This window comes from Patagioenas fasciata, chromosome 5 (assembly GCF_037038585.1).
Source record: "Patagioenas fasciata isolate bPatFas1 chromosome 5, bPatFas1.hap1, whole genome shotgun sequence".
Taxonomy (NCBI): Eukaryota; Metazoa; Chordata; class Aves; order Columbiformes; family Columbidae; genus Patagioenas; species Patagioenas fasciata.
In genome coordinates, this window is record NC_092524.1 from 1,250,464 (window position 1) to 1,273,934 (window position 23,471).

General features: G+C 54.0%; 2 protein-coding genes across 2 annotated transcripts in view; one reads left to right on the top strand and one right to left on the bottom strand.

Annotated features, from left to right (window-relative positions):
- Positions 1-23,471, bottom strand: part of GATD1 (glutamine amidotransferase class 1 domain containing 1) — an 80,839-nt gene that overhangs the window by 9,921 nt on the left and 47,447 nt on the right. The window lies entirely within an intron of this gene.
- EPS8L2 (EPS8 signaling adaptor L2) overlaps positions 1,900-23,471 on the top strand; it is a 46,914-nt gene continuing 25,342 nt past the window's right edge. The window contains exons 1-3 of the mRNA XM_065838936.2: positions 1,900-2,207; positions 16,255-16,316; positions 16,988-17,043. Coding sequence (XP_065695008.1) covers positions 16,276-16,316; positions 16,988-17,043 — 97 coding nt within the window. The 5' untranslated portion in view covers positions 1,900-2,207; positions 16,255-16,275. The remainder of the gene's footprint in view (positions 2,208-16,254; positions 16,317-16,987; positions 17,044-23,471) is intronic.

Consider the following 23,471-nt stretch of genomic DNA (forward strand, 5'->3'; position numbering starts at 1 on the left):
AGAAGTCTTTGTTCTCAAGCCATCACAGGGTGTCTGCCGCCAGCCTGATTTAAAAGGCTGATCCTGAGAGGCAAGTTACCCTCCTGGGATTTTAAACTCGGAGATACTCTGAGAGATAGGGCTTTATGGGTCCATGGCCTGTGTGTGCTCCTGGGAAGGCAGAAACAGCATACAGACCCAAACCCGTCCAAAGCGGTGCAGCCCCCAGCGACCAATGTCCCTGTCACAGCGCTGAAGGGCTTCGAGCCATCACCAAAGGAGCAAGGCTGAGGACACTCCATCGTTTGGTTCCACATCTGGGAGCCATGTCAGCAGAGTGGCGGTACAGTGACTGCCACCATGTCACAGGGTCACCCCGTGTCCTGCACCAAGCTTCCCCCGGGATCTCACTGACATCGCAGCAAGGAGGATGACGAGGCACCGGGCAGGTGCATCACACCGAGGATCAGTTCACGTTCTCCCATGGCGGAAGAGGTCGTTCTGTCAAAGCCGAGCTGCCAAAACCGTAACCGTGATGCGGGGAGCGGGCTCTCCCCTGCCCGCTCGGCTCCCCCGGCGACATTCCTCCCGCAGTAACTCACCCGGGGCGGCTCCCTGCGCCGCGGCCTCTGGACACGGGCCAGGCAGCGAGATGAGTGCCGGCCCCCGTACCACAGCAGGCACCGGAGAAAACCACGGTGGCAAAGGAGCTCGCCAAGCGCCAGGTTAAGGATACCAGGTGTCCTCCAGACCTGCATCCTGTGGTGGAAGCGTTTTCCTGTTTCTTCCTCTGGTGTCTGTCGGGTTGCAGCTGTTCCTGGTGACGGGGGTCTCTCTAGCATGCACGTGCCATGGGGTCAACACATGGTGGGCAGGCCTGCGATGCACATGCACTTCAATAAAATGCTCTCAAAAGCCCCGTTTTTTGGAGAGGACTGGCTAACCAGCTGGATCCCACACTGCCACAAACATGTCTGTAAGACCCATTTATCCAGCTAACGTTTTAGAGCTTAACGATCAGCTCATCCCATTGTTTTAAAAAACGTCAAGTCTTGAGGCAAATGAAACCAATTGCTCCTTGAAAGCAATGAGTCTACCCCAACAAGAGACCGTTTCCCAGAGCTCAGGGTCCCTCCAGGCCCCCAAACACAGGGTCTGCAGACCCCAAGCACAACTCAAACATCCTCCTCGCAGTCTCACAACACAAACTCAGGAGTAGCCTTGTATTCTTTTAAAATTTCCCCCTGGAGACTATGAGATGAGGCTGGGGTTTCTAAAGAAACCCTTCCCATAGAGCATGGGAACAATGTTCAGCACAAGCTCAAGCGCGGTGCCGAGATGTGTGGCACAGCCGGGCCCTGCTGCCTCCTACTCACGGTAGAGCTGGGGCACAACGAGGGGCTTTGTGGCCGGGTAGCCCTGAGGAGCACAGTGCACGGTGTGGGGTACCCCGGGGGGCTCCGCTCCTCACCCCGTTGCTTCGGGGACCTGGGGAGAGAGGCCGCTTTGCCCTCTCCCCATCTCACCTTTCCCTGCTGCAGATGTCAGGGCTGGAGCACAGCTGGAGGAAAACACCCCGCGAGCCAGCGCGGAGCTGCGGAGGAGAGCACCGGGCTGCACAAAAGCTGCCTTGTTCCCCCACAACGAGGCGGTCGGGCAGCGCGTCCCCTCCCTCACCGGCGATGGAAAACCCAGCTCCAAGTGCACCCTTGCCACCCCTCGGGTACCAAATGTTCATGGGTGAAAGAAACCTGAAGTTTTCCACATCCCTCCCAGCCAGCACCTCGGCTCTGGGTGCCCTCGCACCAAAGGCCCAGCCACCCCCAGCACCTTGCGGGGACGCAGCCGGTTCGCCGGGGCCACCGGCTCCTGGTTATACAGTAACCTGTTGCTCCGGGTCCAGCTCCACCTCTCGCTGCTCCACATCCCTCCCCTTCTCTCTCCTCTGCCAAGAAACCTCTGTCACCTGCTCTCAGACAACCAGGGCGAGCGGCACCGGGACGAAAGGGCAGCAGCGTGGGGACCCCCGGGCTGGGTGCCGGGTGGGTTTTGCCTCCCTCTCCTCTCCATCCTCTGGGCCGGGAAGGCAAAGTGCCGTGCGGGGAGGGAGAAGGAGCTGGTTTGCCAGAGAATGGCAGCAGGATTTAACTAGGAGGGCACGGCAAACTGGGAGAGGACGCACGGGAGCCGAGGGGACGGCGGGAGACGAGAGCGGCTTCTCAGCACCGGTGAGTCCCCTTTGCAAAGCCTAAAAGTTCACATTCCACCCCCCCAACATTTATCTGCGTCAGAAGTCTGGTCGATTGTGCTGCAGAGGGAGCGGGACAGGAGAGGGGGCTGGGCTGGGCTAACAGCACCTAGAATTGGCTTGGCTTTTAAGGGTGAAAAGAAGTGTTTTTTCCAGCATTATGTTTTCGGGGTTTGCTTCCCGTTCTTGCATTTCCCCGCCGGGCCAGATCAGTAGGTGGCACTTTCTTGGCAGCAAAATGTCCGTCTGGCACAAGAACAGGGCTTTTTTTTCCCTGTTCCTAATGAAGTCTGGAGATGTAGTTTTAAGCAGCTGTTTGTTTGTAAGCTTTGGGGTTTCCTCCTTTAGGGCCACGTACAGAGACAAGTTCGCCCCCCACGGGGCACCTGGTGGAGCTGCTCCTGTGCGGGGTGAGATCCCCCTGCCCAGGGCCATGGCAACATCCACCCCCTATTCCCCAGGCAGGGAAGGGCTGCTCGGAGCTGCCCCCATCCCCTGCATGACAGCTCGGGCTCCGGGAGCTGTCGCTTGTCCCGCAGAGCCGGAGCGCAGCTCTCCTGTCCCCTTTCACTTATTTGCCTGGAAAATACCGGTGCAAACTCCACCGAGGACAAGGCTCAGGGACAAACTGTTTAACTGACGTTATTTTTAAATACTGGAAATAATTGTGAGACAACATAGTAGTAAAACACGGTAATTGCCCTGCTGTAATTAGGGCAACGGGGAGTAACGCTTGCGCTGCTGGGCTGCTGTGAAACGCTGCACGAAGCGAACGCTGTAACAGGGAGCGGATCCATCGGTGGTTGTTTGTCCGAGAGCTCCAGCGCCGAGCTGCTTTAGTGGGATCTGCCCCTAAAAAGGACTTTTTCTGAGTTAAAGAAATGACAGCAGGAGGGTCAGCACTCAGCTGACACCGGCTGGCTGGAGCACAGACCCCTGCAGTAGCACAGTCCTGGCTCCGTTTAGTTGAGCGATCGAGTTTTTAGTTGATCAGGGAGAAAAAATTGTTCCTTCAGACACAGAAAGGGCAGGTACTGAATCAGGGAGCCCTTTAAAACAAGTCTGTCAAGAGGCTCGGGATCCGCTGTGGGAAGGTGCCTGCGAGTGGCAAAGGTCGCTGCCTCGCCCTGTGTAAAACCGCGGCTCCAATGGGTGTTTGGGATGACACCAACAGCTCCATCCCCGCTGCGGTGGGGCCGGGGTCGTACCTGCTGCTGGTTTCTGCTGCTGTGGTGTTAGGAAGCTGGACTGATAAGAACCTGGTGCTCTTTTGGATGGGTCCCAGCCCTCCAGCAGATGGTCCAGAGCTGGATCTGCTCCACTGCACTCTGCAGGGCGGGTTCATCATAAAATGCTGGAACTTAGAGGGACCGCGGGTGTTTTCGGGCACCTGAGAAAAAGTTGAGCGTCGGCATCATCGAAGTGGATGTTGGTGAAGTCCTGGGGAAGGGAAGAGCTGTGCGAGGCGGTGAAGTGCAGCTGGTGTGCACGCACATGGCTCGCTTGGTGCGATAAAGCAGTTTGCCAAGACAATATCTCAGTCCTTGGTTCCCTGCCCCCCTGCCCCCCAACGAGAGGGTGGGCAAAGGCACCAAGACAGGCGAGAGCCTGGCCGGCACACAACATTAAACTTCTTCTGGGTGCCGGGCTCTGTGGCAGGGACAGACTCCTTTTCGGTGCCCACTTTTGTTGACTGCAAACAACTCGCCGTCAGCTGGAGTGACAAAGCCTGGCCCTGCGCCTGGTGACACAGCTCCTACAGACGGCTGTCTGTGGGCTCTGGCTGCGGGGCTGCCGATGGATGCGGGTGCCCAGTCACCGCACTGCACGGCCAGGACAGGACACCCTGCTGGCGACGGCCAAATCTGCCAGATGTTTGTTAACAGCTGGTTCTTGACAAGATGGCTTTGAATGTGCTGGAGAACAGAGCGCTTTCATTGGGTCAAGGGGCAAGTCAGGCTGGAAGTGGAAGAGATTCAGAAGAGACCCTGATGCACTAAAGGACTCAAGAGGTTTCGGTCCTTGTTACAAAGAATGGAGTGAAACAGGGAGAATATATGCGTTGGCTTGCGTGGGCTTGAGAAACATCCATATAAAATAAGTCTGGATGCAAAGCCTGAGTGCGTGGGGGAGCCTTGGAGTGTTATTATCAGTGGGTCGGATCCCGGGGTGCTGTTTGGAGCCGTGTCTGCGCCACACTCTGTTTGCTTTCTCTCTTCCATGCCACGGTCTCTCTCGAAGCGCTGAGGCCAGGCCAGGTTTGCAGGGCTGCTGAGACTCGGAGGTTCTCTCCTCGTGCGCGGCGCAGTTGTGGCCCCACGTGTACTTCACCTGCCAGCAGTCAGCAGAACTGCTCTCAACTCCAGGGCAGATGGCCGTGCTCAACCTTTAGCCTACAAGTTTGATCTGATTGGCAATAAAAATCACTACCCTCTAAAAACACTCAAGCTTTACAAGCCTTCCCTAGTGTCCCACAAGCAGAAGTGCCAGGGAAAGGGCCCAGACTTCCTGGCGTGACTGAGATGGCTTCCTGCAGGTTGGTAAAGCTCTATGGGGAGCAGGGTCTGCCTGGAACAGCAGCAGGCGTGCGTGGCCTCCTGAACCACCCACTTTGGCCAAGGTTCAGGAGCTGCCCAGAAAAATCCCCACCTGCCTGCCCAGGAGGCACCCGAGCCTCCCACTCGGAGGGAGGGGAGGGTGGTACCTCCAGAAACCCTCCCTGCTCATCAGCATCATGGTGCCAGGCGCTGTACAACACCCGAGTGACACAGGAGAACAAATCCCAGGAGGCCCAAGATCACAATTTGGCTCTTGGATCTCCACCTGCCCACAAGACCACGCGGCTTTTCACCTGTCAGGGTTACACCAGAGAAGAACATTAAGGATTTCATGTAGCAAACAGCAACTCTGTCTGCTCGCACTGGGTTTGAAATGGCAAGCTCAGGGAAAAAGTATGTCACCCATCCCTAAAACAGTTCATTCCCCTGCATCAAATCACTGCCAAGAGGGAGTTGAAGGGGATCCCATGTTGGTGGGATCCCTGTGCTGCTCCCACACAAACAAGGTCAAGTCTGCGCACAAGGCGAGAGAGAGCTCGTCCCTTCCCAAGGCGCCGCCTGCAAATTTGAGATGCATGATGCCAGGAGCATTAACCAAAAAAGCCCTGGTATTTTTGTTTCCTGGTAATCCAGATAAATCAGAAGGAATTGCAATTAAGAAGGGAGGGAAGGGTGTGGAGCTGAGCGCTGGACCGGTTTGGAGATCTTCCCCATTCACCTGCACTGCAATTCCCCAGCAGAGCCCAACCCTCGTTCCCATTCCCCAAAAGCTCCCAAGGGCGTTACTGCAACCTGCTGGCTGAGCCCCGGCAGAGGGAACACACCAAATCTTCCCAGCCCACGGGAAGAGGAAGCCAAAGGTGGGGAGCCACAGGCTCTGCCTGCTCAGCCACCCCGGACCAGCCACCGGGGCGACCAGACGAGCTGCTTCGGCCCCGGTTTGGTTTGAAGCACCACATGAAGCCGGGAGGTGACTGTTCCTGCCGGCACGGTTGAACCAGAGGGACCCTGACAACTGCATGAAGCACGAGGCCGATGGCAGTGGCTGCACCGCTCCGTGTGGGAGCCGGGGACGAGCTGCAGCTGGGACCTGCTCAGGAGGCTCCAGGCCCTTCCATCCATCACTGCCTACAGAGGAGGGGCGCAAATCAACCCTGCCCGAGGTGACGGCAGCTCTTCCCGTGCCCAGCAGAGTACTGACACTCCATATTTGGTGGAGTCTTTCAATACCACCTCGACAAACGCCACCAAACGCTTTCCCTTTTCTGGTTTCCAGTTGGGGTACTGGCCCCCAAAAGCTTTTCATAATTGGAACTTCTTTGAATTTTGTTCTTCCTGCTTCCTTTTTCTTTTTTTTTTTCCTCCATCTGTCTTATCAGTCTCAACCTGTCCAGATTTATATCCTACAAAGGTAAAGTGCAGACCATCTGAACAGCAGTAAACCAAAGTTCAGCCACCCAGCAGAAATGCTCGCCATCGCTGAGCAATTCAGAAAGTGAAATTATCCTGCTGGCAGGATGATAAAGATCGAGTGAACACGCGCAATCCAAATCAACATCACCATCCCCCAGATTGTTTACACGTAACTTTCCTCCTGCTGAAGATGACCAGAAGTCATCTGGGAGCTGAGACAGTTCTAATCTCCTCATGCGCTGGGGGTGTTGGCTGCCAGGACAACCAGAGCTGCCACCCAAAGCTGGGAGCTCCCTCAGATTCCTCAGATTCCGCAAATACGAAGCAAAACCCAAACCTGATCCACCTCGTTGCGGACAACACAAGCAGCTTGTCCTGGTTTGCTGCTCCCTCCTCATTGCCACCAACAGGACCCTTTGGGGTCCCTGCTCGTCCTGCTGCTGCTGTTTGGCAAGAAGGAGGGTGCTGGTGGCTGCCCTGGCCCAGCTGCCTTCGCCCTGTACTGCAGATAAACACAGAGGCGTCCATTTGCCTGAGCCTGAGACGCTCCTTTCATCAGTGAATTTGCTTTATAAAAACACTGGGGAGAGGAGAAAAGAGAAAAGTAATTGCACCCACAACATCCCTTAATAAATCACAGGCTGGAGCCTGCTCTCATTCTTGACACTGCTGCCTCTTAATTATAGCTGTGTTCATCTGAGGAGACAGAGCAGGAGAGCCAGGCTTTATGCAGAAGGGAACACTAATTAAAACCTCTCTGTTCCCTAGAAAGATATTCCAGCTTTCCCCCGGGGAAGAAGTGAATGGACCGGTCTCTGGCCATTCCTGCGGGTTAATTGTCACGCTGACTTTCACACAGCAAGGCAGTTCCGCTTGTTTTCAGTCCCTGATGCTCTTGGCATTGCTTGTAGGCTGGGATATGTGACTTTCAAAGCTCCCTGCAGAAGGAAGAGGAATAAGGTGTATCCAGGTAGCTTGTGCAGGTGTGGGCACCGCTTGCCTGGTGTCAGGTTGGGTGGTAGAGGATGGTGCTCACTCGATGCACGCTGACCGCGACAGTTCTGCAAATTGTCCCTTGCTGAGAGTCCAGCCCTTAATATCTGACACAGGCAGAACTCCTGAGACGGAGACCGTGCCCCAGACTGCACCTGAGCGGATCCTCTGATCAGAATTTGATGGAATTCAACAGGTTTGAACCACGCTCAGAGACACATGAGAAGAGGGTCAAGTCCCTTGGGGTGGCAGGAGGAGTCTCGTACCACCAGGCACCTGCTCGCCAGCATCTCCAGAACATCTCCAGAACATCTCCAGATGGAACCTGACCACGCAGCAGCTGCTCTGCTGATTCACCTCTGCTTTCCCACACCTGAGAACACAAACCCTCGCAAACTGCGGGAGCAGAGTAGTACCTCTGAGCTATGGAAACAGGAATTTGCCCCACTGAAGTCAAAGGGCTGATGCCCCAATGATGTACGTCAGCACTGAACTAGCCAGGAGCGGGTTCAGCTGGATAAATTGTGAGTGTAGCTCATTGCTCCCGTGCCAGCGCCAGCAGGTAACAGCCGGGGTGCAGCCGGGCCAGCGCTGCCGGCACAACGCTCTGGACAGTGAGCAGCCCCTGCTCACCGCTCCGCCTGCAACATCAAGAAGGAAGCGCCCCCGTATATGTGACTTAAGTTCCGAAACTTCCAATACACTTCAGCTTGGAAGGGAGAGAGCTGAGGTGCTGCTCTCCTGTAGATCCACGGTACAGCCTGTGGCACGGAGACGGTGAACAAGGGACCAGCTGTGAACTGGTGACAGAGCTGGGGGGCATCCCGTGAAACCAACAGCTGGCAAGTGCAGCACAAACAAAAGCAGAGGGCTGAGCGCACTGCACGGAGCCCGGCTGCACAGCATCTCACCACAGGCCATTCGGGATGTCAAAATCTACATGTAGTTGGATAAATGCAGCTGGGCAAGTTCAGGGAAGAAAAAGGATAACTGAGAGCTCTTAAATCCCACTGCTGCAGGCTGGGAAACTTTGCAGAGAGGCTCCCTGCGTGTGTCCTGTTCTGGGCCTCTCCTCTGGGTATCCGCATGTGCTCTCAACCCACTGCCCCAGCTGAGCAGGGGTGACGAGAGAGCTGCTGGACCAGCCCCTGCCCCGGCTCCTCAGAACCAAACGGGAGGAGAGGAGCTCCAGCCCCACGACTGCTCGGTGGAAGGAAACGTCGTGTAAGTTTAATCATGGCAAGGACTAAGAGTGGTTGGAATAAACAAGCTGAGCGGTCAAAGCCCGCCTGCCACAGTCACAAACTAGACCAGACAGGTCCCCAGAACATCTGCTGCACAGCTGGCACCAGCCCAGAGACTCCTGCTCTCTGCCCCCTGCCTGCCAAGATCTGGTGAGCAAATGGTCAAAGGTGAGAACAACCTAAAGCAGCGGAGAAATCTGAGACTGGGGCCATCACCACCCTCAGCAGCCCCTGGTTTGTTCCCCGGGGCATAGCGTGTGATGCCGACTCCAACGCAATGAGTTCTTGCCAAGACAAGTGCACGGAGCTGCCAAGATGCTGCTCACAGAGGCCACACTCTGCTCCAGCACCACATGGGTGATGGGCACTCACGTCCTTTTGTCCCCCAAAACCTTGAGCTAGAAGAGGACTTGGTGAGCTCCCGACAAGAGGACAAGGATGGCGGGGGCAGGAGGGACCTCAGGAGGTCTCCAGCCCAACCCAGAGCAGGCTCAGCTCTGAAATCAGAGCAGGTTGCCCAGGCTCACCCCAGGCCTCTCCTGCCGGCACCACTTGTGCTTTCTCTTCCTGGCCCTTGCAGGAGATTAACTTTTTTTTTTTTCGGCAAGATTGCTAAAACACTTCTGCACTGTAAGATTAGAAACTGCCATTTAAATTCTTCTGATAAAGCCAACCTCACACATCCTTCTATTCTCAATGAAACAAAGGGCAAAGGGAACATTTTTTTGTTTTGTTTTGGAACGCTGTCTCATGGGACTGCTCTGGTTACTGTGTAACTGGCTGGTCGTGCTGCAAAAACCCCTCTTGCCGGCCTCGTCCACAGAGCTTTGTAGCTTTACCGAAAGCCCTGAAATCAGAAATCAACGCAGATGATGGTTGAGCACTCTGTAAGAGCCCAGGATCTACCTGCCATCCTTAGGTGGGCACGAAAGTTTGGTTACAGATTCTGCACCAGAACACGTTTGGCATCAGCAATGGACACGGTTCCTATGGGGATTCCGGGGGAACTGAAAAATCTCAGCATTTTGCATGTAAAACAAAGAAATGACTGACAGCAAAAGCACATTTGGATTAACTCCCCCTTTCTGCCTTTCAACGATGATTGGAAAGTGACAAATCACTATTTTTCACATATAATCTTATCTACCGTGACAAATATATGGAAATACCAACAACAGGAAAAAAAAGATTAGACTGCTACTAAAAAAATGCCCAAGTGCTGCTGTGTGGCCATTTTTCGCTCATTTATCCCTGAGCAGCACAGGGGATGAGGGACCCTGGGTGATCCCAGCTGTGCCCGGTGCCGATGCCCCGAGAGCACATCTCGGCGTACGCCCCAAAAGCCGCTCCCAGCCCTGCCCCGTCCCCGCCACCGCAGCTGCCACCAGGTCCCTGAGCCGCTTCAGCCCGCCTCAGCTCGCCTCAGCTCGTTTTCCTGCAGCGACTCCCCCAGCCCAGCTCCCGGGTGCCAAGCTGAAGCTCAAATGGATTGTTAGCGAGTGGCCAGAAATACCCAGACAGGATATGAGTAGGAAGCACAAACTGGGGTGGGGAGAGATGGCAACGAATGTCAGCGTGATTAGCGCAGAGAAGGCTGGAAAAGCCTTAAACATCAAATGTGATTTTCAAGAGATTAATCTCCTCCCTCAAATCTCCTGTCACACCCTTCCAGCAAAAAGCCCAGGGTGAGTTTTATGGCAGGAAATTAAAATGATTGATGCATTAGCTTCCCCAAGCCCTGGCTGTGGGCAGACATTTGGCAAGCAGGGAGCAGAGTGAAATAGCCACTGACTGGTGAAATAGCCACTGACTGGCACAGGCAGGGGGAGACAGGCCACTTTTGGGGAAAGATACCATGGTGTGACCTTCCCACACAGGGAGAGGAGTGTTTTGTGGTTCAGATTACCCCAAAGACTTCAACATGACCATGCTGGAGACAAACAGAAACTAAGCATGGCTCCCAAAGTGGGTCTCAGCCTAAATAAGAAGTTTTCCTCAGATGGAGCAAAGCTCCTGGCACGCTGACCACCCTGCTGCGCGCCTGAGCTGCTGCCAGGAGAGTGAATCAGCGTTTCAGGGAGTGACCAAAAATGCCCTTCCTTTAGGAGGAGGCGGTGGAAACGTCCCGGCCATCTCAGCTCCTCTGCCTTGCTCATGAACCGGTCAGCGTGGAGGAGTTAACTCACAAACAAAACCCCTTCTGCCCGTCCTGAGGGACCAGCCCTGTCACCCTGTCACCCTCCCTTGGGCTGGCGCTGGCTGGGCAAGCGATGTGCAGGCTGGAGCATCACCATCCTCCTGGGGCTAAAGGCCTTTGCTGGGAAGTAACGTGAAAAATCAATTGGCCGGCCAATTTCTTTGAAAATTATTCTTATGTATTTTTACGGGTCTCTTGTAAAAGCAGCAACAAACTGGGACTGCTGCAGCCAGCTTGTGAGGATTGCACAGTGTTAAACGAGCCAGGGTCACATCGTACCTACACATTAAAGCAATTGTTTAATGAACAATTAAGGAACCCGAGTAATGAGCTCAAAGCCATCGTGACAGCAAAGGCCAATCTCTCACCCAGCTGTACAGCCACAGCTGCCAATAAAGGACTGATACCCATCGGGGATGAACAAGGAGCACCCAGGTATTATTACCGTGCTGGCAGTGGATGGTTGGACCAGAGAAGCTTCCAAGCTTCTGGAAGGAGCAGTTTTGCTGCGGGTGCTTTGCCAAAGCACCCACCACCTTTCCAGCATGGATGGGACAGCCCTGAGCAAGTCAGCTTTTTGCCCTTGAAGTCCCACCATAAAGAACATCGTGCTGTGCCCTCCATTGGAGCTGTAACATCGCGGTGTGAACAGGGCCCCAGCAGGAGCCTCAGACCTCCTCCATCCCTGGCCACCAGCGCCAGCCTTGTGCCGGGTCCCCCAGCTCTTTCACAAATACCTCCGAGCCTGGAGAAGCCATAAGAGAAATGAGGAACAGCTCTGGGAGTCGGCGCTTGCAGCTGGAAAACACGAGCACTCTGCGAATTTCACACAGGGTTTGGGTGTTTTCCCTGAGAACGGAGACAATCCAACGTCTCCCTGTCAGGCTGGGCTGGAGCAAAGCAGCGTTATCCGTCTGGAACACAACACACACAGTCACTCCCTAATTTTACTGGCCTGAGGTCCAAGTCCTGATTTCTACACCAAGAAGATACAAAGGATCCCTTTCATTAACAGAGTCACAGTGTCAAATCCTTCCCCCCGCTAAAAATCACAGCTGGGGTGATCCAGCCCCTGGAGTCCAGCACCAGGACCAGGAAAGGGGGCATTTGGGGGGGATGTAGAATAAAGATGAGGGGCAGAAAAACCTTCAGCATGACAACTACCAGTGTGGTTCTTCAGCAAACTGTCTGGGTATCAGTTGTACTATGGGCACAAATAAAACAAGACAGAGGAAAAAGCTACAGAATTCCCCCCAATGCTCTTCCCAGGAAGCCTGGGGAACACGTCCCGTTTTTCCTTCCTGGGGAATGCGTCTCACACTTTCTTCTGTTTAGAAGTTTTGAACTGGGGTCTTTCAGTTTAAACCATTTAATGAATTTTTATGCAAGGTGCACTCATCTGTCTCCTTCTGTCTGTCCAAAAGCACCTATGAATATTTGGCATGCTATTGCTGGGTCTGGTTCTCAAGCTTGGCTAAACAGCAGCCCAAGCGTAGCTAAAGCTCAGCTTGCTACCCCTGGCAAGAGCTGGGCTCAGCGGCCACAGCCAAGTCCCAACCTGCTCCCCGTTCTCCCTCCACTGGGCTCCTGCGGGATTCCTCCAACAGGAGAAGTGTCAACTGAGGAGCTGTGACTCAGCACGGGGACTCCGCACACACATCTTTGGGAGGAGGAGCGGCATCAGCTTCCAGTTTTTTCCCAACATCATGGAGGGTGCGTCTAGTTGTGCATTTTCCCTGGGTATTTATAGAGCGAGGCGCTGTCTGGACTTGCTTTCGGTTGTGTTTCTTGAAGGAAGGTTTTACCTTCTGGCAGGAATATAAAAGCTCCTAGTTTGGTTCAACCAGCCTGCAGAGCTTTATTGTCCCACAGGGACCGCGGGGGCACCGAGAGCCGCCGGCACTGCCTGCACTCCTGACACACACCTAAATTACCGTCTGTCTGCATATGGGCTGGAAAGAGCCACGGACACACGAGTTTGTGTGTGTGCGTCCGAGGGGGCACGGTGGGTAAACTCCCATGTGCTCTCTATGTAGTTGGAGAATTTGTAAATACTGGTGGCTCGTGAGCAGCACTGAGCACACAGACCCCAGTCCCTCACCCACACCCAGAGCTGTTCTGTCGGTGGGCTGATGTGGGACTGTAGCTTTGCCGATCTGCCAGGCCCTTCGGTGCGATCCCAGCGGGACAGTCCCTTGTGAAAACACCCAGCAACCCGAACAGACAGCGCTTTGTTGTGCTGGGAAGTTTAAATGATAACATCACGTGGTCGCCGGCTAATGTTTCCAACCCATGCTTTAAGTTACTTGCTGAGGCTCTTGCTAATCAAGCGTTTCTGCCAGAGCATCCAGCCGGCACAGCCCACGTACACAGACAGTAGCATCCTCGTTACTGCTCTCACTGTTACTGCTAGGTAGCTCATTGCTTCTTAAGTTTTTGAGGCTTTTTGCTGTGTTTTTCTCATGTTGTTCCAGCAAAAGCTGTTGCATTTTGCCCAGCATTTTCCTGCTGCTACAATCTTATATTCTAACAGACTGACACCAGGAAACCTCCAGCACGCTCTGCCTGGGTACTCTCAGACACTCACAAGCACTAGATGCTGCTATCAGTATCAACAGTCATCAGAATAATAATACCCCTAAAAAGTGACACTAGTATTTCACATTTTCAAGTTTCTTCACCCAAAGTCCAGAGGTTTTCACAATCTCTGTTTGCTGTAAGAACAAAAATCTATGACCACGGCAGAGCAGGGAAAAGTATTTCTAATAAAAATAATGTATGACAATAGCAGTGATCGGCCCTCAGAGCAGAGCTATTAATCTTTCTCCTCCCATAGAGCTTCTCCACCCTTGCAACATTGCGGCTCCCTCTTCAAAGGGACTCACAGAAAGTCAAAACAATGTATGGCCCGCTTCCATTTGCTATAAAAGTACCAAAATGTAGCGCAGACAACAATGCCAGGCTCTGATCCCGGCTCCGTGTGTCTTTGGGAGGACATTCCACCTCCAAGGATAGGATGGTCCGGAAAGTCAGGGAGTGAGATTTCCTTTGCTTTAAAGTACAAAACGACGTGACCCACCTCGGTGTCCCTCAGCACCGACTCCTGAGCTCCCTGCGGCCCCGTCTTTCAGCACGTGACATCTCCTGGCCTGGGACGTGGTACCTCTCATGTCTTATCTTGGGCTCTGTCTGCACTGAAAAGTGAAGCACTCTCAGCCCCTTTCTCCATCTATTCAAGTCCTACTGACCCGCGACTTAGCAATATCATTATAAAGTCTCCACTGCCTCAGAAACGTGTCCCCCCCTGAGTCTGCCAGCTGGGATTCAATTAATATCAGGCAATTTAAACTGAATTAAAAGCTCTGGCGCGAGGCTCTGTCCTGGTTTAACTTGGCCAGCATCACACCACAGCCTCATTTCGATTAACACAAGTTTGAACACAGACACGGCCCTCGCAACAGCGGCAAGAACTAGGCAAAGGTTAAATAATGAAAATAGCACGAACAAATAAAAAGAAGGGAGCCCGGCAGGACAAGGACCCGCTGACTTGGCAGGCGCTCGCGGCGCTTCCAGTTCCAGGCCCTTACAGATACAGGAACAACCCTCCCACGGCGCTGGGCACAGGGAGGGACGTGGGGGGGTTATTGCGTTACAAATGCCGAGATAGAGCAGGGATCAGAAGGAGCAGTTTCTAACCAGCCCCTGGCTGAAATGGCAGCAGTGCTAATGCTTTACAGCTTCTGCTTGGGCGCGTGGAAGATTTTTGGAGTGTCAGGGCGTAAAGGGCACTGCGAGCAGCACAAAAGCTTTCTGCTGTTTCCCGGGCCGCGGGTGTTCCCCCCCACGCGGTGACAAGTCCTCCTGACATCAGCAGCGTCCGGTGACATTTCTGCTGGCCGAGGTCCGTGATAGCTCAGCCTGCCTTGCAGCAAGTGAAAGGGAGCCTGAAATATTACATTAATACACAGAAATACTCCCCACCACAATCATCAGCCATGGGAGTGAAGCAGCCAGATGGTGTAAAGCGAACAGAGCAGAGCTGGGCTTATTTATTAGAGCCCGTTCCCTTTTCTAGGTATCTTATGCTAATGCACACGGAGATCTGGGAGATAGGAGCAGCTTGAGGACTGTAAAAGGAAACCAGCAGAGAGCTATTAACAGAGGGAAAATTCACAGCTACCCAAGCTTGGGCACAAGGACGGGTTTTATTACGCTCGGAGGGGTTGGCAGAACACCAAGTTTCTATTCTAACATGTATATGAACTTACATCTGCATATACGTGTGTGCACGGACTTTAGTATCAACCACAAGAGAGACAAAAAAGGGAGAATTTCACGTACCAGCTACAAAATGCACTTCAAAGTAATTTCTACCAGCATCCCAGCACTGAGGAGTATTACCGGGACACAAAGCAGAAATAAAAGCAGACGGGACAGGACGAGCCCTGCAGCCATCAGGCAGGCTCCCAGGGGAAATCCCAGGTGCCAGGGATGACTCCCAAGTGTTCCCCAGGGATCGCACCCACTTTAGGCCGAGCTCAGTTATGACAAAGCTTAACGAGGCGGCTCTGCTGCCTGCCAGAGATGGCTGTCACGGACACCAAGCACATCCAAAGGTCCCCTTGCAGGAAATGCCACCCAAGACACTGAGGCATTTCCTCCTTCAGGCCAATGACATGTATTTTAAAGCCATCCCTTTGAATTCTGACAACCTTGAAAGAAGGTGAGTGGGGTCCGACCCAGCCGAAGCAAAAAAGAGGTGCCGAGTGCCCCACGGGCAGGTGCCCCCTCAGCTTTTCCACAGTGAAGAAAAACACTTGAAGACTTTTGTCTTGGTTTTCCTTCAGCTCACGCACTGCACAGAAGTGAATAATACCTTGGATGCCAATGCAAAGCGTCCCCTCAGGTTTTATTACACCTTATTTGCCTTTCCTTTTTCCTGGCGGTTCTGCTCTCAGAGAAGCGCCGTGATCTCTCTCACATTACTTACAATTCTCATCTGAAAGACGGGGGAAAAACATCTGTGAGCTGAGCCCGTCTGCCTCTCAGCAAGCACTCAGCCACCCCAGGAAATGGTTCCCCCTCCTTATGCTGCCAGTGGAGCAGCGTTCACAATTACCTCACTCTTCTCTGTGCAAGCAGTGCCCTGGTAAGGACACTTTAACGGCTGGTACAGAGCTTAAAATTGCCACGTAACGAAAGGTAATGAAAAATGACTCAGGACACTCACACGAGCACGTGGCCACGGGGATCCACACGTTTGTTAATGGCCCCTGCCAGACCAGAAAGGCCACACCAGTCTCTGCTAAACCGTAGGCAGGGCAGCTTTGCTAAAAAAAGATGTGCCAAAGTACCACAAAGTCAGGGCGTGCCTGGAAGGGAAGGGCCAGAGGCGGAAATAGGTTTTGGAAAGGTATCAGGGATGCGTCACCTTCAGGCCAGGTCGGGGCTGAGAGAGGTGGCTGAGCAGAGAGCAGCAAGGAAACCCCGTCGTGCTCACCCGGCTGCTCTCGCCTGCCCACCCTGCTGCCTGGAGAGCCCACGTCAGAGCACACACACGGATAAACTGTCTGACAGCGTGTTTCCTCACCACTAACCTTGTCTCTTCTGCTTCTCCTGCAGTTGCCTGTCCTGTGAAGCGACATGAGTCTCAAGGGATCCCTCAGCAGCAACCCCAGCTCAAAGTAAGGATCTCTGTGGCTTCCTCCACCTTGCACTGGCACCACCACTCCTTCCTAGCACCCAGGGGTGCTCCTAGCAGTCCCGCTTAGAGACCTGACACCCCAAAATTCAAGTGTTTATGCACAGTTAACATCCTTGCACATTCTTACATGGGACACATTCTGCACCTGCCTTTGGAGAACACCTCCAAAGGTTCCATTCATTAGGGACCTTAGTCTTGACACTTAGACTGCCACAGGTCTAGGTGGGCTCAGGTATAATGCGGAAGGGCCTCCTGTGCTGCTCCCTGTAACAACCCCCCTTAACTGTCTCTCAAACAGCCCCTCCAGCAGCAATGTCCTTCCAGGGGACACCACGTGTGAAGGTAACTCTAGTGGGGATAGGCCTAGAAGGGCTGCTCTGTCTCCTGTTTCCAGCTGCTGGGTTTAGTGACATGTGCCTGCGGTGTGGATAACAGCTTGGGTTGCAGAGGAGCCGCCGGCACGGTCTGATACACAAATGCTTCGCCTGGTAATTCGGAGTCGCTCCAAGTCTGACGGACGGGATGAGTAGGGCAGGGCTGGTCCCCCTGGGGTGAGCTGCAGGGCTGGCCATCGCGTGAGCCACAGCGTGAGAACAGATGTGTGAAAGATGCGGGAGCTGACGGTTTATTTGTACCTTCCTTCTCTTCCAGTGGCAGCATGGGCAGAGCGGACGGAGCCGCCAAGCTGAGCGCAAAGGACCTGTACGGTGAGTCGTGCCCACAGACACGTCTCGCGTTTCCTACAGCAAAAGCACCTCTAGAGATCTGAACGCGGCTGTTGGGGAGTTTTAGGCTGGGACTCAACCAGAGCCATGTGAATCCTCCACATGCAACAGGCTGGCCTGACAGGGCAGCAAAAATGCCCCTTACCTAATGTGTCACTGCCTCCTGTGCTGGGGACAGCGTGATTTTGTGAGGACAAGTGCCACAGAACATTGCTTCCCCTCATCAAGATCCTCTCCAGTTCTGTTAGCAAGATAACCTGATAAAGGGCCCAACAAAAGAGAGACTGTCCTCAGCAGGTTAATGATTATCCTCTTCTAGCTGCGCACCGAACCGTGAAAACTCCCATGCTCTTTGGAAGCAGAGGGAATTCAGGATGGTGCTCGTGCAGAGCCTGATCTGCAGCTTCTTTATAAACCAGCCCAGCTCCAGAGGAGCTGCTGGGTGAAGAGCTGTAGGGAACATTTAGGTATCAATAACAGTTATTCCTGGTCTTAGCAGCTCTCTTAACGTATCCCAGGGGAAGCCTTGGCCTGGGGGGTAGGCAGAAAAAAACAGAAAGTCATGTGAGAACTCACCTCCCTCAGTCACCCCCTGGATAAGTAGATGGGGGAACACGAGCAGCTTTCGGGGAGCCCGAGCCTGCAAACTCTCCCACCGGAGAGCTGTCGATCTGCCTGGCTGATGCTTTCACTGGGTACAAGCTGTGTGTGCCCCCGTTGGAGAGCTTGTATTTGATCAGAATTCTCCCTCTGCAGCTACAAGGTGAGGGTGGTTTATTTGTCCCTAGGAAGTGACTTTGCTGAAGGGTTTTGCCTGGAGGTTTATGGGTGTGGAGTGGCCTGGAGCACTGCCCACAGGTCACCTCTCCTGCCTGGAGATGAGCGGTCACTGGTGGGTCTTAGTGGACAAAGTGTTAAACAAAACCATTGTTAACTTTGATTAGCTGCAAACAAGTGAAACATGGGAATGAAGGTAGATCAGAAATGGGGTGTTAGTGGCTGGAGGCGTTTGTAGCCTGGATGCTGCGCGGTGGGCAGGTGCCAAGCAGAGGTTGAGCAGTGTCTGGAGATGACAGGACACAGGATAAGCCTGGATAGAAGCAAGAGGACAAGGCGTGGGAATGGTGGGGTGCTGCTCCACCCTGCACACAGGACAATGGCATCATTCCTTTTACTGTGCACTGAAAGCTCCTGCAGATCTGATGGGGGGCAGAAGGGTTCTAGTTGCAAGGTAAATAGGGAGCCATATAGAGACACGTAAAAATGAAACCGAGCGCTGAAAACTGTGGCTGACACACGGCATGTGCGGGTTGGCACCCCCGGGCGAAGGCTCTGGACTGCCAGGGTTTCGGGCTGGGATGTAAGTGGGAGCACTGGGCTGACTGGTGCCTCGGCCCCACACACACTCGCGAAGGGACCGGCTGACAAACTGCCTCTAGAACACACACGGGTTCTCAAATAAGTCATTTCAACACAGTTACATCTTTTACATTTTTTTACATTAACACACCCCAAAAGCAAATTTCACCAGGGATGGGACCTCTCTGATCAAATTCCAGCAAACTTTAAATGAGGACCACGGGTCCAGGGGCCAAGTCCTCAGGAGGAGTAAATCCGCTGCCGGTTCCTTCCCTGTCGCCTCTGAAGCTCAGTCTGAGGTCTGCAGTAATTTACTGCATAAATACACAGGGCTTTTGCTTGGCAGACCTTGAAACCCACCCGCTAATTCAGCATGCCTTTCTCAAAGGACGCTCCGCATGTGTTAAACCAATACTTAAACATCTGGGTCCCTTCACACTTGGATCCTCCCTACCCCAACATTAATTTCTGCTGTGAGCTGGCACATTGGGGAGTGGAGGGCAAGCAAGAACTAAAATTCCTAGGAGAATTATGTTTTATAATGAAACAAATCACACCAAGCTGAGATGGCCTTGATTATAATGCTGCTAAGGGACACTCAGAGCTTACAAGACTTTTCATATTTCCATTTTTTGCCCGTGTAATCAGGCTGGCCCCTCGGCCCACAAACGCTGCCAGGCCCCACAGAAATGAGCACAGCGACTCCCACACTCAGAGCACACAGACACCTGCTGCAGTTAAAGCTCGCGGGTAATGTCCTTCCAGCAGCAGCAGCTCCAATGCACAGAGGCATCTAAATATTATTCCTAGGTGCAAGCAGCCTTGGTTTTAGCTTTATTCCAAGGATGAACTTTCCTACAGCCGAGCGCCTCCCACCACTCAGCAGTCTGGGAGGAAGGGGCCGTGCACTGAACCACTACCTCAGGTACTTGGGCTCTGAATGCTGACCCAGTGCCAACCGCAGGGACACAACTGCTGCGGGCCACGGTGTCCCCAGCATGAATAGGGACTTAATGGCAGCATTAAATCCACCTCAGGCAAGACCCTGGAGTGGGATATTTAAAAGCATCACAGTGAGGTTGCTCTGGGGGTTCCAGGACGTGGCCGCACAGGCCACGCAGGTCCACAGAGGACACGGCCTCACGGCTGGCAATGGTGGCTGCCCTGGCATCATCCTTGGCCTGCTCTAATTGCCTCGATCATCGAGTATTCGATGATTCTGTCACAAGTACAGGGCACGCCACTGTGTCTTCTGCACTGTGGGGAGCACAGAGGGGTACAGAGCCATACCACAAGTCACCCAGGAATTCTTGCAGAGAAACTGGCTTAAAGCCCTGAAATATCTTCCCCCAGCTCTGTCCCTATCAGAGCTCAATACACTATCTACATGCTCAGCTGTCCCTGGTGGAGTTTCCTGCTGCCATGGGAGCAGGATACTCACCCTCTCCTCCCTGCTTAGCAAAACAGCACCAGGTTTGCTTGGCTCCACATTCTGGAAGCATCTGTGGCTGCCTGCACAGAGCAAACCCCGGCTCCGGCGCAGGGGAATGGCTGGTGCCGATCGGGTTGCCACCTTCCTCAACGCACAGCAGCCAGCTGAATAAATGTTAATGCATACCATAAATAAATTAAGCTGCTTCTCCGCTTACCGGCAGCAGTGTTGAACCTAGATGAAAGGCTGTGGGGGAGAAACCAGCGTGGCTCCGGCAGAAGCCAAGGGAAGGGCTGGAAGGAAGCGTTTTGGCGTCATGTGTCCCACGGCCGGCTTCTGCCACCCCTGTCTGCGGTGACAGCCAGGTGGATTCTGCAGGTGTTCATCTGAGCTGCTCTCGGGGGTGATCAGACAGCACTGTCTCCCATAACCACAAAAAGCTGCATAGAGTTTAATGATTATGGCGGATTCCTCAGGGCAATGGCTCTGGAGCATTGTTCAGAGCAGCCCGTTTCTGTTTTGGCTGCCCTGCCAAGAGGATTCCAGTTGCAAGGCCAACTGCTTGGGTGTCTTTGCCTCTCACTTCAAGTGCCCGGCAGATCTCAAACCAGGCTGGAGCCCCAGCAGGGCCACGGAGCAGAGGGACGGGACATGGAGGGATGGAGGGACACCACAGTGATGAGAGACACCAGCCTGGCAGGAGGGCAGAGCTCACCTCGCATCCGAACTTGGGAGAGCAGCCAGTTGGCTCCCACCTGCACACACCACCCTTGATACGCTCATTGCTGCAAAGACCAGAACTTGTTTGGGTACAGGGCTGGAAAAGGGATTTTGGAGCAAGAGAAGCTGCCTATAGAATGAATGAGGAGGAGCGCGGTGCTGAGCAGCAGCAGCCTGCGAGGCGCAATCACTTGACACTGCACGCCCCCCGTAACCCAAGAAAGGCTTCGGCGCTGTAACAGGACACGGGCACTAACACAAAGAGAAGAGCCGTTCCCCCTGCCCGGCATGGCCTGGGACAGGGATCATCTGCCTGGGAGAGGAGACTCCTCCGGCAGCTGCTTGGCAGAATGGCAAAGGAGTAAATGATGTTTAACAGGCACAAACCGACTCCTGGGGGTCTCCACAGACCCCAGCCACAGGGGTAGGTCTCCAAGATGAGAACCACCAGCCCCCATGCTCCCCAGCCTGTCATTCCTTGCCACAGTCTGTCCCTGTGCTGTGAGATACTGCCACAGATGAGAGCTGTGCCAACGCCGAACAGCCCCAAGAGCAGACAGACAGGAACACTAACTCCAGACAGCCCTGCTCTCCCTAAAGCTGCATTGCGAATGCGCATTTCCTATTGACGGCTTGGCACGATGACCAACAAAAGGGTCGTTATTTACTATTAGTTATTGCCTGCCCATGAGCTTGTTAATTATTTCAGCTGGAGGCCACGTGGCAGTCACACAGTTCTCAATGGGAGCGCCGAGGTGCCATTCCCTCCCCACAGCCCTCTCGAACAGGGTTTGTGCAGGAATTTAACACATGCTGGTTTGTCTGCAAGATACAACCCTGGCAGGAGCAGCAGCAAGAAACCGAGCTTGTCAGCAACACAGTTGGGTAGAGGGGACCATGGAATGCCCGAAGCCAAGGCGATCTGGCAGCATCTGACCAGTGCCACCCGAGGGATACCGCCACGTCCCTCAGATGCAGATCTGTCTCCTTGTGTCCTTTAGCAAAAGCTAAAGCTGGAAAGCACGAGCAGTCATTGAGCCCATTTCTGAGGCTCAAGCAGTCATTGAGCCCATTTCTGAGGCTTCAATAGCTGGGCAGGAAGGCCAGGTGTGTGGTGTTAGGCACGTCTGACTCGGGTGAGGCTCCAGCCCATGCCCTGAAGCCGGCTGGCGTTGCCACCAGTAAAGCAGTGAGGCTGCAATTCTGGATAAAGCAATTTCACACCCGACTGACTGCACAGCCAACTCCTTTAAAGCCATCACCCCTCAGGATAGAAAGGCTGAGAACTCGCAGAGATCAAGGCTCCTTGCCGTAGGGAGGAGGAACCACCTCCCCAGACTGCCCTGCAGATTCCCGGTTGGGAAACAACGGGAGGTGGGAACTGGTGTCGCCCGCAGCGGTACCACCAGACCGGGGCTGCCGAGGTCCTGCTCTGCTTGCCCAAAACCTGCAGAGCGGCAGACAGGGCAGACGGACACCCAGCTGTGTCTGTCCCCAGCCACGGCCGGCACATTTCAGCCTTGGGCGCTGCTCTTCCCCACTCCTGCCCTTTGCCAGGACGAGGACGCTCAGAGGAGGGAGCGTCCCCGGGCACCTTTGCCCCGTGCAATGGGGCAATAACAGGGAGCCCGAGTGCCCCTGCAGCAGGTGGGTGACAGACAGGACAGTGTCCCCATGTGCTGTCACCGTTTCCTTCCCCAGCCCATCGCAAGCAAGCCTTGGGCAGCGCTGATCACAGGTCTGAGCCAGGGCAGTGCCCAAGACATTAATTCCCCATCCCCTCCCTGCCAGCCCCAATAACGCCCTTGTCCTCCCCGGCTGCTCCCTCTGTGCCTGTTCAGCTTCTTTCTTCTCATCCCCTTTCCCACCCGAGATTCCAGCTCCAGATTACCCCGGCTCTCCTCCCACACTGCCTTGGGGTGACCCTTTTATTCAAAGCCTTGGACATCTAATACCCACCTGAAAGAAGGGCTGGAAGGGAAACAGGAAGGCAGCAGATCAAAACCCAGCCGTGGGTAAGACAGGGAAGGTTTAGGCTCAGCTTAGCCCTGACTTAGCTCTGGGAGGAGCAGGCCCTGCTCTGGGTGCTGCTGGCTGGAAAACCGAGTTGCCTGGGCTGTTTAATTAAATCAAGGTTCCTCCAGTGTTACTAAACGTATTCTGAAATTGTGAAAAATAACTTGGTGTATTTCTTCCAGCTCTGGCTGTAAAGGTAGAAAGGAACACCTCTACCGCAGAGCCTCCCCTGCAGCTCCTCAATGCCCCGATTCTTTTTGGCCCCCGGGTGCCAGCCCAGCAGACAGAACGTTACTGTCCATGCCCGCACACAAACACGCAGTGTTTCTTGCTGTGCTCAGTCCTTGTGCAACCCGGGAGGTGGGTCAGGTTTTTATTTGCTCTTCTAGAGTGGGTTGTGTCTTCAGCTAATAAAAGAGGAATGTGAGCACTTGGCTCTGAGCTGGTGGCAAATATTAAGCGTGCCGAGGAGGAATTCAGCCTTGTGACACCTCCCAGCAGTAACGCAGCTCCCTCCTGCCCGCACCATTCACACCTCCAGCTGCCCCCAGCCTCAATGGGAGCCTTTTCATTCACTTTGAGAGATCCCATATCACGTACTAACATGCCAGTCGTGAGTGATAGCTGCCCCATGCAAAGATTCCCAGCGTCACAGACAAGCTTCAGAAAATACCACGGTGCTAACAGGAAAACTAGGGAGCTTCGTGCTTCACAAGAAGCAGCAAAGATGCTTCCAAACTGGAGCTCTCCTGGGGATGGGTTGGTTAACACCTACGGTGCTCGGGCCTTCTCTGTTGCAAGATGCTGTAGAAATGCAAAGTGTCCTCGTATGAGAGGTGTCAGATAAGCCGGGAGGAAATTAGGCCCTGCTGCTAGCGTACCA